This window comes from Enhydra lutris, unplaced genomic scaffold, assembly GCF_002288905.1.
Source record: "Enhydra lutris kenyoni isolate GAN:26980312 unplaced genomic scaffold, ASM228890v2 scaffoldscaffold21, whole genome shotgun sequence".
Lineage (NCBI taxonomy): Eukaryota > Metazoa > Chordata > Mammalia > Carnivora > Mustelidae > Enhydra > Enhydra lutris.
The window spans coordinates 57,972,113-57,989,335 of record NW_019154105.1 but is presented as its reverse complement, the minus strand read 5'-3'; the positions used below and the strand labels follow the sequence as shown (position 1 = coordinate 57,989,335).

Sequence of the window (17,223 nt, the reverse complement as noted above, 5' to 3'; positions counted from 1 at the left end):
ATTCTCTCTCCCTCTCCCTAAAAAAGGAAGGGAAGGAGGGAGGGAAAGAGAGTTTTGTGATGCCTACCTTTATTTCCTTATCATTCACATCTGTATCAGTCATTTCTCTTCCTGACCCCCCCCAAACTGACAATGATCCCATTGCACTGGACGCGATTACATTTTGTAGCATTATTATTATTATTTTTCCTTATGAGTAAATGCTATTGAGCTTTCATGTTCCTGTCATGTGGACTGAGATAGGGAATTGTTCCTTCGAACCTAATTGGCAGTTACTCGAGTTCCTTCCTATGTCCTCTCCTGATCCCTCTGGCTCATCTGCAGAACTGCACTATCGGAGTTGGGGGAACGGTCCCGTTTGGAGAAGTGTCTTTTTTAGCCCTTGGCCAACTCATTTCCGTGGTTGCTGCTGGTCCTTTGTGGACATTCGTCCAAAACATAGTTTTTACACAAGCATCTCTATCTACTCAATTGCATGATGCTGAGTCAGACTATTGAAAGCTGACCCTGGGAGCCAAGGGGAGCAGATACCAGGAGGTCCTACAGTGAGTGAGCAGAACAGAGGAGCCAGGTGGCTGAGAACAGGGAGGAAGGACAGCAGCTACCGTGGGAGGACGGGTCAAGGGTCCAGGTGAGGTCATCTACAGGTGAGAAGATGCAGGCTTGGCTGGACAGGGGCACATGAAAATGGAGAAGATCTCTAGGAAATAACACTTATCGCTTATCTAACCGTAACACTAGGTTCTTCACAAACACCGTCTGATGTTATCCTAAAGAAAACCGCAGATACTCTTATTCTCCTGATGAGCTTCAGAGATACTGAGTAACTTTACAACACTGAGCAGGTCAAGAGGCAGAGGAGAATTCAACCCCCAGCCTGACTCTAAATTTCACACACATTGCGCCCATCAATTGGGTATAACAGTAAAGAAGAGCAAAGTCTAAAATTTGATGTATCTCTGCACTTTCAGAGCTAATTGCTTTGGGAGAAGTCTTAGAAAACAACGGCGGGCATCAGAGCCCATTGAGCTGTGTAGCTATTTAGTAATACCTAGTGTAACAGTCCCCGAGCACTTAAAATATTGCAGGCACCATGTTTTGTGTATAAACTCATTCCACCTTCACAGCAGTCCCGCAGTCGCTGTGTTAGGGTGCCCGTTACACTGAAATTCAGGGAACTTAAGTACCTGCCCTAACGTCACACAGCCAGAAGGTGGCAGGGCCAGCCCCCAGCCCCCAACCCCCAGCCCCCAGAACCTGCTCCCATATCCTCCTCATCGTGCTGCATGCACTGGTAGTTCGTCCCTTCAATCCAACGAGTGTCTCATCGCATAGACATTGTGCAGGGGGTGGCGGGCAGGGGCTGCAGAAAGATGAGCCTGATGTAGTCTCCGCACTGCAGCTAGACTGCGGTGGGGAAATGTTACAGGAGGACCTGGTGACTGAGGTCCAGTGGGCAGGGGTAGAAAAAAAGGAAGATGCCAAGGGAAGGGTCCTCTCCCAGAGGCTCAGCAGAAAAGGGAAGGAGGGAAATGGATCAGGGTTTTGGTTTTGGGGGTTTTTTTACAAATATTTTATTTATTTATTTGACAGATCACAAGTGGGCAGAGAGCCAGGCAGAGAGAGAGAGAGGGAAGCAGGCTCCCCGATGAGCAGGGAGCCCTGTGCGGGGCTCAATCCCAGGACCCTGAGATCATGACCTGAGCTGAAGGCAGAGGCTTAACCCACTGAGCCACCCAGGCGCCCCTGGATCAGGGTTTTGACAGGAACTGTGGCTTCCTTTAGGGTGTTGATTGAGCGTGTCTGTTAAACCATGAGAAAAGCCCCAGGGCAGAAAAGATTGGTGACTGAAAATAAAAAGGAAAGTGGTGGGGAGAGGGACCAGAGGCCACAGGATATTGGGGGAGTTGGGGTCAAGGCATGATGGGAAGTTCCTTTGGGGCAGGCATGAGGACACGGGATGAGGGTAAGGGACAGAGCTGTATGGGGGTCCCCCTCAGATGCCCTCCACCTTTTCAGTGAAGGAGGGAAGTCTGTGGGCATAACACTAGGATAATACTTGGATTCAACCCTGAGGGAAATGGGGACCATGAGGTGACTAACAGCCGTGACCATCACAAGCAGCCGAGCTGAGAGGGCAGCTGCTTGTCTGAACCTAGCTCTACCAAGTACAAGCCATGAGACTGTTCTGGTTTGTTCTCTTCTGTTTTAAAATTAGAGAATCATCATTTTAAACCATGTGATATAAATTCTACTTCCCAGCGGAATACTGTTTTTTATCTGTCTTAATGTCCCTGTATTTCTAAGGTTCATCTTATCTATACAATTCTAATCACTGTTAGCAGGCAAATGTGCCCCAGATGGTTGAGTTAAAGTAAACTAGATTCCAAAGAGAAGCCATTGTAATTGCATAAACCATCCCAAGCTGGACAAATATACAAACAAAACAAAACAGAAACAGAAGCAAACTCTTAAATACAGAGAACAAACTGGTGGTTGCCAGAAGGGAGGGGGATGGCAGGCTAAAAGAAATAGGTAGAGGGCATTAGGGGTACAATCTTCCGCTTATAAAATAAACAAGTCTCGGAGATGAAAGACATAGCCTAGTCAATAATACTGTAATAAGGTTGTGTGGTGACAGGTAATGACTGCTCCTATCATAGTGAGCTTTGCATAAAGTACAGAATTGTAGGATCACTGTGTTGGACACCACCTGAAACAAATATAGCATAGTATGTTAATCGAAGTTTAATGATTATTTTTTAAGATTTATTTATTTATTTTAAAGGGAGAAAGAGTGCACACACACACACACATGCATGCATGAGCAGGGGAGAGGCAGAGGAAGGAGGAGCATTGCAAGCAGGCTCCATCAGCGTGGAGCCCAACGTGGGACTTGATCTCACGACCCTGAGATCGTGACCTGAGCGAAAATCAACAATAGGATGCTTAACTGAATGAGCCACCCAGGCGCCCCAATAACAAATTTTTTTAACAATAATCTCAAGTTGGTAGCAGTGGATCTAATTGCTGTTCTGAATTCATTGCTGCCTTGCTTTACACAACAGAAAGATTTTTGAACAGTTGAATGTAAACCATGTTTCTCCCTCAGCTTTCCACCTTCAAACATACACATAAGCACTTGTTTTGCTCATAGCAGTGCTTCTCAGGCAGAGGTAATTTTACACCCCAGGGGACATGTGACAGTGTCAGGAGACATTTTGATTATAACAAGTGGGGAGCTAACGGCACCTCTGATGGGTTGAGGTCAGAGATGTCGCTTAACAGCCTGCAAAGTACAGAACAGCTCACACAATGAAGAATCATCCAACCCAAAATGTCAATAGTGCTGAGGTTGACAACCCCCGACTTGGGGAAAAAGAAAAAGTTAAACTTAATTATACAGAAAGCTGCTTATAAACACCAAGCCCAAGGTGCCCATTTTCTGACTTTTTGAAACAGCACAGCACCCTAGCATTAAATGGAACTGCTGCCACCTTGAAAGAGGAGAGTGAAAAGTGTGGGAAAACTTTGGATTTTTTTTTTTTTTTTTGGCTTTGTCAGATGGAATCCATTTTTCCTTATTAAAAAAAGTTCATGGGCTCTCTGCTCAGCAGGGAGTCTGCTTCTCTCTCTCCCTCTGCACCTCCCCCTGTACTTGCTCACACACACTCTCTCTCTCTGTCTCAAATAAATAAAAAATCTTTAAAAAAATAAAATTTAAAAATTTAAAAAGTTGATAACAGTCTTCTGAGACAGTAGTCTCAATTAGCAAACCTTCTGCTCCCCTAGAGTTCATATTGCCTCTGTCCTAAAGACTCAGCACCAAGAGCATTTAGTTCCTCTCCTGACATTAGACAGAAATGTGTTTCCAGAAACTGGGAACAAGGACCTTTCCACTGATGTCCTCCAGAAATGTCCTTTCTACAATAACTGCATGCTTTGTGGGTCATTACTAAGCAGAATGACCAGCACAGGGCAACCCACAGGGAATAAAAACCAAAACAGAAAAGCTCAGAGCCAACTCCTGTGGTCCTTCCACAATAAAGCATTTGATGAATTATTAAAGTCTAAGAGAGATGTTTTTGTAAAGCCTTTGGTGCTAAGTAATATAGAAACTTTATCTTATACAGCTAAATAAGCGAACACTGGGTTCTTACGTTATAGAAAGAGATGCAAGCTATATGAAAAATATTTGGATTTGTTCTTATTTTTAAACATACTTCACACACTTATTTAACTGCACTGAGTGTTGGAACATTTTGGAATTCTGAAGTAGTAGAAGGTAAGAGAGTCGCAAGGTCAGGTTTTGATGATTGCATACGCTAAAACACAGGTTTAATGAAATATTAAATACTGCATTTATGTCCCTTTCTGAAACTTGCTTTGCCATCATAAATGGTATTTTCTAACTATTGGTATGCTTTCTATTCCCTTGACTTGAAGTAATATCAGGACTTCATTAGCTCCTGATTTTTTCAAAAGCATTTAAGCCTTAAGTAGTTCATTTTTCACCTCCTTGCCTTTGGGGACCCAGAAATATAGATGATTTCATTACAAATATAGGATATGCTGTAAAATTCCTATAAATCCTCAGCAACTTAATGTCTTCCTTGAAAAAAATTAGTGTCTTGAAAAGACAGATCTTATAAGTTTAACTTAAATAAAAGAAATTCTTATTTCATAAAGTTTACTAAAACCAGTTGCCAGCAAGATTTAACAAGATATTTGGGAAGTGTAATTATGTTTATGAAAGAGCTTTGTAAACCACAGAGTACTATAAAAATGCAGGTGCTTATTGTAGATTGTATGCTCAGAAGAAGAAGAATAAACATTTACTGAGCTCATAAGGAAGGAAAGAGACATCTCGCCCAGGTCCCAAAGCTTCACCACTGCCCTCCTGCAGAGCTTTAACATCTTCATTTCACAATAAAAGCAAAAAGCGAGGAATGTCATGCCCAAGGTTGCATAGCAGCTACTAAGTGTCAGTGTCAGGATTCAGAGCTGTTGGAACACAAGGCTGCTCTGTCCCACATTGCCCTCTTCAGGCTGTGAGAGGAGTGACAAGTAGGGAGTAAAATAAAATCTGAGAGCCATACTACACCCAGGATAGCAGCAGTTCAAAGAAAACCATTCCTTGGATTTATCATTTAATGCCTTATTTCTAGGGGTGCCTGACTGGTTCAGTCAGTGGAGAATGCAACTCTTGACCTCAGGGTCAAGAGTTTGAGCCCAACATTAAGGGTAGAGTTTACATCATCATCATCATCATCATCATAAACAACAACAACAACAATAATTACAGCAACAATAATGCCTTACTTCTATTAAGAGTTAGCATGCTCCTTCTAAATACATTAATTCTCAGATGGCAGGTACTGGGCTTTCAAAGGGAAATCAAGCAAGACCTTGTCCTCAGGAATCACCATGTCCAGTGAGACAGACAATGCATTAACAAGAAATTTTGATAGAGTGGATAAGTGTTTCTTCAGGGAAAACATAGGGTATGATGGTGGCACATCCGTGGGTATTGGTGTGCAGGTGGCAACTCCCCAAATGCCTCGCTTGGTGCCCAGTCCACATAGGCACTTTACAGTGAGTTAAAGCCCCTGCACTAGAGTGAATGAGACACACCTCTCTTGCTGAGGCAGCAACCCTCTTAAGAGTTCTGAGCAACCAAGAAGTAAGTCTGAGACAGGAATAGCTCAGCAGTCTTTTGATGATTGCATATGCTGAGGTGATCCTTTAAGTTTTGATTATAGACATTGCTTTTTTTTTTTTTTTTTGCTTGTCTTTTTGTTTGTTTTTAAAGTAGGCTCCATGCCCATTGTGGAGCCCAACATGGAGTGTGAACCCATAATCCTAAGATCAAGACCTTAGCTGAGATCAAGAGTCAGACCCTTAACCAACTGAGTCACCCAGACGCCCCTAGACACTTTTTTTATAGTACTTACATTTTTTGTAGTATTTTTTTTTTCATTCAGATTCTAAATACTCTTTCAATCATTATTTCCCACCAGTTTGTCTAAACGAATTACGTTTTCTGGATCATAGCTATGACTCTAAAAGAATTCTTAATTGTTTGGTTGCCTTTCAGATTTTCCCAGCCCATAAGGAAGTCATAGCAAAAAAGTGTATGAGTTTTGAAGTGAAACAGTTGTAGATTCAAATCGCAGCTTTTTGAATTACCAAGTGAGTGGCTGAAGGAGTTTCTCCTTTTGGAGCCTCAAATCCATCATCCAGAATTGTTGGGTCTGTTATCTGGCTTAATCTTCACCACAAACCATCCTTCATAGGAATGTGTGAAAGACTGAACAAAATACCAGACCAAAAGCCCATACTGGGCTGCATACAAATGAATGTCTCAATTAAAATGTTGGCAAAAAATAAAAAATTTTAAAAAGGAACGAAAACATATCATTTTCTCAGGCTGAAACTTCATGCTCGTGATAATTTAACACGGTCAACCAAGGTCTTCTGTGCAAGAAAAAATAATCTGCTTATGTTCTTTAAGTTCTCTGAGATTGTAAATCCAGAGTCTCCTTATGGGAGTTTGGGGCAAGCAGTAAATGGCACTCCTTTTCCCATTAGAGCTCTAAACCAATAAAAATACAGAGAAATTTAAAAATTTAAAACTTATGAAAAGGGAGGGGTGTCACCTACAAATCAATAGAGGCTTGAGGGAATTATCAATCATTCACACTGTGGAGAGTATATTTTGATCCTGATTCAAAGTTTTATAGTAATTTTTTGAGACTCTGAAGGAAATTTAAAACTTACTGATATTTGACATTATGAAGGAATTACTGCGATAATGGTATTATAGCTATGCTTTTTTATATCCTTCTCTTTTAGAGACACATACTGAAATATTTACAGATGGAATGATGTCTGGGTTCCAAATATTGGTGGAGAGGGGAAAACATGAGAGTAGAGATGAAACCAGGTTGGCCATTAGCTAATGGTATTTGAAGCCAGGTGATGGGTTCATGCTGTATTGTTCTTCTAGGATTATGTATTTGACATTTTCTATAAAAGGTGTTTTTTAATAGAGACCAAAATATCACTTTTTTGTTTTTACTGATAAAGATGATAAAGATGAATTTGGAGAACGTGGTATACTCATGGGCTTGTTGCCAAGCCCTGAATTAGGTGGACTTGGCCACTCAGCACAGGTGGGCCCTGACAGTCACAGGTCTCTCAGCACACATAACCTGTTAGAACAGCTCACAGTGATATTAAGTCCAGGGTTCTGAGTTCAGTTGTCATGTCTCTGTCTTTGCTCCAGTAGCCCCTCCAAGCTCAGCCAGTCATCTGGCAAATGTGAGCTGGTAGATACAGGGAGACGAGGCCAGGATGGCAGCCTAGCACTAATTCAGCCTTCTCCTCATCCTTGAAAAAGAATTCGTATCATATGCCCTGTAGGGGAGAGTGGGGGCGGGGAGAGGACCTGTAGTGTCTTCTATGTGCATCCCAGCGGTAAGTGGAAAGTATTAATCAGAGGGGGACTCTATTGCACAAGAAGAAAAATACGAATATTTAATTAGTAAAAATAAATGAGCAAAGTCAGCACTTTGGAGAAATGTGTACTAGCCAGAGACCTCTCAGAGGGAAAGAAAAAATACAGGAAAGAAACCAGCAGGACTGTGGAATATTTTGTCATCTTCTTACCACAAAAGTGAAATGATCCAAGGGTACAAGAGACATTTGATCCAATGGAGCGAAGTTCCTATTGAACTGCATTGTATGTACATAATCTCTGGTTGCCTTGGGAACGGATCCTTTCATGGTGATGGCATTAAAATGAGACAAGCCACAGTAATTAGAGTTGCAGTTGGTCCAGTTGGCTCCCTCTTGGGAGAAAGTCTGAGAAGGAGCTGGTAGGGTTTCAGCAGCCAACAAATTAAATGAGCTCTTGAAGGAAAGAATTTGGAAGATTTATTAAATAGTAGATTTGAACCTGATGCTCTAGAGTACTTCTAGGTATGATACTTCTCCTATTGACTTTTAGGTGTAAATAATAAATCATCTAGTGGCATGCCCATTTTATCTCACCCATTCCCCCTGATGGCATTTCTTTTCCTGAGAAATAACACAAACAGGAAAAAGAGGAAGCCCATTCATAACCTATGTATTGGTTTGAAATGGAAACGGTTGTGATAGCCTGCTCCTATGATTAACCTCTCCACCCCAGGATAGTAGACCAGACAAGAGAACAGGATGTCAACAACTTGGCCACTAATAGGGTGTAACTTAGTCTCCATGGGAACCACAATAACACAACTCAACTTTTCCACTCTGACGTGGATGCTCTGGGCTAGAACAGTGATCAGCATAGGTAAATGGATTAAATATCTGGCAGTGAGCATATTCCTGCTGTTTTTCTTTGACTGTTTTTCTTCCTCAATTTCAGGTATATGAAACAGTTGGACACACTGGTACCACATTGCTAGCAGAAGTGTTTCTGCCTATTCCTGAAACTACTGTTGTCACTGGCAGAGCTCCCATTGAAGAAGTGGAGTTTAGTAGTAACCAGCATGTGACACTGGACCACGAGGGAGTTGGAAGTGGTAAGGAAAGCAAATTATTCTTAATGGCTCATGATTTTACTGTCAGTTTTGAACTTGGCTTTTTTTTTTTTCATTTTCACACAACCAGATAATTATAAGATTGCTTTCAGAAATTCAAATTAAAAAGATGATATGTAATTTTTTGCAAATTCTTTTTTTTGTATACTGTTGGTGGCCAATAAATTCATATAACTAGGCAAGTATAAAGTAGTTTGACAATGTGAATAAAGACCTTTAAAATGCCTTTGACACCTTAATTTTTCTTCTAGAAATCTTTTGTAAGAAAATAATTTAAAACAAGGACAAAGCTTTGTGCATAAAAAATGTACATCATGGTATTATTCATAAGACTGAAAGTTTGAAAAACTTAAATAATTATAATAGGGATATTAATTAATATCTTCTCTCTTATCCCCATAATTGTGATTAGATATATGATGTACCTACCTTCTCTGCCCACCATTTTCTTAACCTCTATAATATACCTTGCTATCTTTTTCTTTCACTACTATATTCCATAAAACTTCTTTAAATCTGTCTTCCAACTCATGAATTCACTCTTTGGCTGTATCTAATTATTGAAACTCCTCACGGAGTTTTTCATTTTAATTATTGCATTTTCACCTCTATAAATTCTATTTAGTTATTTTCCAATCTGGTCAGTTATGATAACATTTGTCCTTTCCTCCAACTCTCAATCATTTCATTTCTTTTATCCAGTCATTACTTCTTTATTTTTAAAAACACGTACACATAGTTTGAACATTCTGTACTAATCATTCCAATACCTGTCTGCTTATTGGTCTGCTTTTGTTGCCTCTTATTCTTGATGGCTTATTTCCTTGTGTGTCTAGTGATCTTTTTATTGTAAGTTCATATCTGGAAATGTATCTGCAAGAATTCTTTGAGGCTCAAATCCAATCACCAACCTACAAGTCTGGAGACCTAGGCTTTAGTTCCAGTTCTCACACTGATAAATTGTGGGACCCTAGTAATTATGTAATCTCTTTGAATATCATCATCTTCATTCATAAAATGAATCTAAGGAGACCTCCTTTCATGTCTTTTAGAGTTATTTTGAAGATTAAAGTGGATATTCAATTTTAATGGAAGATCTTTGAAAAATACAGAGATGCTATTACAGCGTAATAGTGGTTCTGTTTTGTGCTACTAATATTAACTGGAACTGCACAACATGCAGTCACTATATTTAGTGCTTGAAAACCTTTCCTTCTTTTAGTGGATTAAACAACCTGCCCCGAGACTTTTTATCATGAATTTCCAATCGGTAGAGGCCTGATAAGTAAGTGAGGCTCGCCGTTGCCCAGTAGCTTGCACGTAGCTGAGGTCTGTGGAGTGGCCACTGTCTTCCAGGCTCTAAGTGCTCTGCAAGGACGACCACACTTGACATGTGGCTCCTCACTCAGGCACACCCTTAAGCACTTGAACTCGTTCCTTCTGCCAGAAATGCTCTTTCCCAACAATCTGCATGTCTCCCTTCCTCCTTCGCTTCAGGCCTTTATCCAAAAGTCCCCCTCTCATGAAGCCTCCTCCGCCACCCCATCTAAAAGTTCAGCCCTTCCCCACCCTCCCAAAATGCATGTTTTCTATATATGCTCCCTAATTTATGGTTTTTCTTCCACATTTATCCCTCTCTAACATACCACACGTTCCTCTTATTTATTGCCTGCCTCCTGTTGCAATAGAAACTCCTTGAGAACAGGGATTCTCATCTGTTTTGCTTCTTTACTGCGATCGGCAGTACCTAGAATAGTGCCTGGCTTGAAGGAGGAGCCAAATACGTATTTGTTCACTGAGTGAATGAATGGAGGTCTTCATAGTCATCTTTCTTAGGAGGTACTATTTTTATCCTGATTTCACACATAAAGAAATGAAGGCTTGGAGAAATTAAGCAATCTGTTTATGGCCGCACAGTTGTTAAGTGGCAGAACCAGAATAGACACACAGATGGTCCCACTCACCACTCCTCATTCATTATATATAAAGTCTACAAGCTGCTGTCAGAGCTAGAACCAAGTGGCCAATTCCGAGTCATTGCCTGAAGAAGTTCAGTGATGCCGACTGGAATTCTGTTCCATCCTGCCAGCCCATTTGTCTACTGTCTGCTTTCCTACCAGGGCTGGGCTCACTCCCTTTTTCTCAACAATGTCTGTGTAATCTGGTGTTTCCCTAGGAGTGCCCTTCTCCTTTGAAGCAGATGGTAGTAATCAACTGATTCTAATGACCTCGGGGAAGGTGTCCAACAGTGTGGCCTGGGCCATTGGAGAAAATGGGATCCCTTTAATTCCCCCACTGTCACAGCAGAACATCGGATTTAGAAGGTAATGGGTGTCTAGAGTAAATAGATGAGTAATGCCAGCGTTTGTATTCATGACATGGGAGGGGGAACTTTGCAATGTTACCTTCTTTCCTTTTATTCTCCTGTGCCAGGATTTTCAGAGTTTTTTATTGTTCTTGAGGTAAGAATTAAAATATTAATAGCCTATTAAGTATTAGATGTTCAGCAGTGTCAGAAACAGCACAAAGCACTTTGCCTTATTTAATCTCTCCAGTAACTCTGTGAAGGATTTCTGGCCCCATTTTATAGTCAGGGAAGTACACAGCATACAGTTGTGCATACGTACGTGGCCCTCAATGTGAATGAGGATGGTTGTATAAACTTCTGGTTGTTATAAAAGTCTCAATGGTCAGATCTCTTCCTTGGTTGCTAGCGCCTTAGGCTCTAACCCAGAACAGAAGAAAAGGCACTCTGGGCCTCTGCCATTTCCCCCTTTGGCAGTCCCTACCTCCTCGTGGCGGGTGCCTGTCCAGGAGGCCTGGACCATGGGAACCAGGTGGCCTGGGCTCGATTCTTGCTTCCATCCTGCCCCAACAGATGTGTCTTGAGTTAACCTTTTACTATTCTAGGCCTCAGGTGCCTCCACTCTAAAACAAAAAGACTTCTCATCGTCAAGAAGACCCTTTCCAGTTCACAATCTATCATTTACAACACACATGGAAATAGAGTGGGTCTTGTTTCGTTCCCTTTATGCCCTCTCCATCCTGATTCTGATGCCTGTGTTCCTGGGATGAGCACAAGGTATGCTGCTCCACACTGTCTCAGTCAGGAGATTGGCAGCCACGTCCAGGGGAGGACTTGGAGTATAAGCGCGGCTGATGGATTCATCCCACTAAGTTTCACACTGGGGTTGAGAGCTCCAGCAACTCAGGAGAGGGAGTCGAGTGAGCCCAGGATGGGTACCAAGAAATGCAATGCTGCTAACAAAGCCACAGCTCACCATTGCTGGCAACCGCTGGCCTCCTGGCAACTCAGGCATGTCCGAAGATGGTGCTTAAATCACTTGTGTGTTTATTCGAGCCCCAGCTACCAGTGGTCCCCAGTTGTGTGGGAACTGAGGCACTGGAGGCCAATCTGGCCTGGATCCCAGGACTCTAGGGGTGGGCCACATCGTACTTGGTTTTCTTGAGATGGAGCTGACACAAAACATTGTATAAGTGTAAGACGTACAACATAGAGATTTGGTTAATGTATATACTGTGAAATAATAATCACCCAAATAAGTCTACTTCATATCGGTCACCACACACAGTGACAAATTTTGTTTTCCTTACCATGAGAACTTTTCAGATCTACTCTCTCAGGAACTTTTTTTTTTTTTTTTTTTTTTTACTTTTAAATGTAAAGTAAAGTATTGTTAACTATGGTCACCATGCTGTACATTAGCCCTCCCAAAATTATTTATCATATAACTGGATCTTTGGACCTTTTGACCCCCCCTTTGCCCATTCCCCTCCCCCCACCCTATCCCTGGCAACCACCAATCTGTTCTCTGTTTCTATGAGTTTTGTTTCGTTTTTAATTACATATATAAGTGAGATCCTACAATACCTGCCTTGCTCTGTCTGACTTACTTCACTTAGCATGATGCCCTCAAGCTCCACCCATGTTGTTGCAGATGACAGGATGCCTTCTTTTTTATGGCTGCGTAATACTCCATTGAATATCCATACCACATTTTCTTTATTCCTCCTTCCGCTGATAGACAGTCAAGTTGCCGTGTCTTGGCTCTTACAAATAATGCTGTAATAAATATGGGGGTGCAGATACCTCTCCAGGATAGTGATTTTGTGTCCTTCAGATATATACCCAGAAGTGGAATTACTGAATCATGTGGATGTTCTACTTTAAATTTCTTGAGGATCCTCCAGTGTTTTCCAGTGTTGGTACCAATTTACATTCCCCCCAATAGTGCACGAGGGTTCCCTTTTCTCCACTTCCTCACCAGCACTTGTTACCTTGTGTCTCTTTGATGATGGCTATTCTAAGAGGTGTAAGGTGATATCTCACTGTGGTTTGGGTTTGCATTTCCCTGGTGGGGAGTGATGGTGATTGAGCACCTTTTCAAGTCCCTGCTGGCCATCTGCATGTCTTCTTTGGAGAAATGTCTGTTGGTCCTCTGCCCATTTTTTAATTAGATTCTTTGTTTTATTGCTATTGAGCTACGAGTTTCCTGGATATTTTAAGCCATAACTCCTTATCAGATATGTGGTTTGCAGGTATCAGGTATTGTGTCCCCCCATTCACTCTTCTCTGTTATCCCTATAACATGCTTAAGAGCCGTCATCAAGTAAAGGAAAATGGCAAAACTCCTTCCTTATGATCAGATTTTCTCCCCTAGATGGTAAGAGCCTCCTGAAGCAGTGCTGTCCCTGGGACTTTGTGGGCCTGAGGCAAACTACCCTGTGAACATGGCTGTCTCATGGCACTCATTTTTTTCCCCAGCGCTTTGAAGAGGGCAGATGCCATCTCCTCTATTGGCACATCCGGACTGACTGACTTGAAAAAGTTGGCCAAGTGGGCAGCAGAGTCCAAGCTCGACCCGAACGACCCCAACAATGCCCCTTTGATGCAGCTAATATCGGTAATGTGGCAGGAGAACTGTGTGCACACCCCCACTTCTCAACTTGGGGTGACCATGATAGAAATGGCTCAGCCCTTCACACACATTTTCTTTCACACAGTGATCTCCCATGTGATAGCATGTTAAGAACATGAGGGCTAGGTTGAATGATAGGTTTACGGTCAGATTCTGCCCCTGTCTGGCTCGGACACCCTCACAGTGTGGCTGTGAGGACATGCGCCGCTGCATTTCCACACTTAGCTGGGCACACAATCAGTGGGCAATCAGTAACAGTTGTTCTTGTAATATTGCTTTTGCTCCTACCTCTAACTTCTGCAAAGCGCTAAAGAGAGGTCTTACTCAGCCCCTCCTATGGAGAGGAACCTGAGTGTGGACGCTCAGAGTCACTTCCTCAAGCTCACGCGACTGGTAAGGACTCAGGTCCTAGTTGATCTGGTTCCAGAGCACATGCTCAGTCCATCACACGTGGAAAGGCTGACAGGGATGTTTTCAGAAATGGTGATTATGTTTGTTCTCCTATTTGATGATTAATTAGATTATCATTTCGGTTTCATTTAAGTATGTCTGAGATAAATTGCTTGTGTCTATCATACGATTCAAAATTCTTCACTGAATTTATACATAAAATGGAACATTAGTCAGTAAATGATTTTTCTTGGTAGCAAATACAACTGTTTTTATTCCCAAGTTCATAATTGCTACAAAAACATAATAAACACGTAGATGATCTGGAAAGCGACCACAGCAACACATTCTGTGATCGTGTTCATTAGTGTGAGTTCATCAGCAGGGGACCTGGGTCCAGGATAACATGTTCATTTCTGCCCTCAACTTTCTAAGATAAGTCTCAAAGCGAGCTTTGGTTTATTTTGATGTTTATCTTTAGAACCTCTCCTTCCAACATGATACTTCTTAGTGTGAATAAAAGAAATATTGGAAAGAAAAGGCCATATTACCTAGAGCATAGACTATTCCTTATAGAGTTTTCAAATCACATTTTGATTACTATCTATTTATTTTTGCAAGAGGGAGAGAAAGCAAGCACGAATGGGGAAGAGGGGCAGAGGGAGAAGCAGACTCCCTGCAGAGCAGGAAGCCAATGTGGGGCTTGATCCCAGGACCCCGGGATCATGACCTGAGCCAAAGGCAGTTGCTCAACTGACTGAGCCTCCCAGGCGCCCTCGATTACTATCTTTAAGTCAGTGGTAATATAGCACAAGTGTCACCTCCATGTTTTTCTTTTAAACTATTTGTCTTCCCATTAGAGGGATGGAACACAGGGATGTCTTCCTGACTAGCCTCTTTTTAATGGATTTTCACAGCGAGATCACCTTTCCCCATGCAAAGCCCCAGCAAATCTCTGCTCCCTGGCTTTCCTTCACTGAGGAGGAGGGTGCCACTGTCAAAGCCCCCACAGACGGGCAAGCAGACTCCTGAGCAAAGGTCAGCCCCACCTGCTCAGCCTCTCAGCAGTATCCTGAAACCATCCTTTTGGTGCCAGTGTAGGGGGGTTGGTGCCCAGAACCATCTCTGGTTCTCTCTAGTCAGTGACCAAGGCCGTGAGGTGCTTTTTAGAGACAGAAGAGCATGGCCCTTAAACCAGGGAGGCTGACCAGCTGATTCTGGGACCAGATCTACATATGTGCATAAATAGATATTTTTTAAATATTTTAAAATATTTTGTTATGTTTTTAATATTTTAAAATATTTTGTTAAATATATGTTTAAAGTTTTATTAAGTTATCTTTATATATTTTTATTTTAATATACAAATATGTCTTAGCCATATTTTAAATACATATATTGGATTTCATGTACTCTGTATATAAGCAATCCTATTTCCAAGAGGCACCTGGTAATACACTGATACAAATCTGTCGCCTTTCAGGCTATAGATTTGCATAACAACCTATGAGGGATGCATGCATATCAAAAAACGAACTTTATAATTTTGGGGGGAAAAATGATTTGTGGTACTTTTTACTACTCGTACAGGAATAGAACAGCATCTGACTTAGTACTGTTATATTTTAACGTATCTCATCCTTAAATGAAAGGCTGGATGTTTCAGGTCTCAGTCCACAACTGTTCAGCTTCCATTCCCAAAAGATGGGAATGAATGGGAATGCTGGTTTCTTCAGATGCAAAATGCCTGCCATCTAAAGTTGTGTCTCGTTTTCTCTAGGTTGCTACCAGCGGTGAATCCTATGTCCCTGATTTCTTCCGCCTAGAGCAGCTGCAACAAGAATTTAACTTTGTTTCGGATGAGGAATTAAATAGATCCAAACGATTCAGGCTTCTTTGTCTTAGAAGCCAAGAGGTGCCCGAATTCCGAAATTATAAGCAAATTCCGGCATATGATCGAGAAATTCTGGAAAAAGTATTCCAGGTAAGAAACTGCCACGGAAGAGTTAATACCGTAATAAAATATCTTCATACCATTCAGTATACAATTCATGTGTGTTTTCTTGCTGTCATGTTCTCGATGGCCATATTGGTTTCTCATTTATAGCTCTTAACCTTTCCATTATTTTTCTTAAACTTAACGTTTAAGTGATCTCTTTGCCCCATATAATAACATACAAATGAAGAAGAATTAGGTTTGAAAAGTCTCCTAAGTGTTACTATGGGAAATTACCCTGCCACACTGTTCCTGTGAGAGGCACTGGCAGGAGCTCCTGGGGTCTCAGCTGCCTTGGGTGGGCAGGGCGCACAGGTCTGGCAGATGAGGGACACCGCAGGTGGGGAAACTTTGAGGAGCTACAGGCAATAGGCGTGTGTTTTGGCGGGAGGGGACGGCAGGCCAGTGAGAGCCTGACAGGCAAGTTAGTGTTTGATGAGGTAAATGGAGAGCCACTGGAAATTGATACCATGATGATTTTTTTTTTAAGATTTTATTTATTTATTTGACAGAGATCACAAGTAGGCAGAGAGGCAGGCAGAGAGAGAGGAGGAGGCAGGCTCCCTGCTGAGCAGAGAGCCCGATGCAGGGCTTGATCCCAGGACCTTGATCACGGCCTGAGCCGAAGGCAGAGGCTTAACCCACTGAGCCACCCAGGCGCCCCACCATGATGATTTTTTTTTTTTTTTTGCCATGATGATTTTTTATGCAGAAAGTGTGGAAACTATTGGAGAGTATTTTTGGTTACTTGGTTCTTTGTATTAGTTCGAGTTTGTGACAGTGAGTGATAAAAAGCCAATTTAAGCTACTCCGAAAGCACCAAGGAGAGTTTATTGGATGATGTAATGCGAAAATCGGATTGACTATCTAAAGAGGCATGAATGGTAGGAGTTCAGCTGTGCCTCAACGACACCTGGACCCAGAACCTGAACTCAGCAAGGACTTTTCTCCATCTGTCCCAAGCTTAAAAATCTTGGGAACAGCTATGGGGGCCTGGGTGGATCAGTCAGTTGAGCTTCTGGCTCTTGATTTCGGCTCAGGTCATGATCTCAGGGTCCTAGGATCCAGCCAGAGTTGGGCTCTACCAAGCAGGGAATCTGCTTGAGTATTCGCTCCCTCTCTTTCTCCCCTTTCCCCCCAACCACACTCTCGGGCACACTCTCTCTAAGATAAGTAAATAAATCTTTGGAAAAAAAAAAAAAAATCTTGGGAACAGCTGGCTTGAGTTGCCCAGGCTGGGTTAGGAGCCTCTCTGGGTATTCAGCTGTGACCACCGAAGGACTGAAGCAGAACATGGCTGCTTCCTGGG

General features: G+C 42.1%; 1 protein-coding gene across 1 annotated transcript in view; it reads left to right on the top strand.

Moving 5' to 3' along the window:
• The window catches only part of LOC111149044 (coiled-coil and C2 domain containing 2A), a 131,415-nt gene that overhangs the window by 69,264 nt on the left and 44,928 nt on the right, over positions 1 to 17,223 (top strand). Inside the window, exons 17-20 of the mRNA XM_022505936.1 lie at positions 8,414 to 8,570; positions 10,765 to 10,912; positions 13,375 to 13,513; positions 15,699 to 15,902. Of these exons, the coding sequence (XP_022361644.1) occupies positions 8,414 to 8,570; positions 10,765 to 10,912; positions 13,375 to 13,513; positions 15,699 to 15,902 (648 nt within the window). The remainder of the gene's footprint in view (positions 1 to 8,413; positions 8,571 to 10,764; positions 10,913 to 13,374; positions 13,514 to 15,698; positions 15,903 to 17,223) is intronic.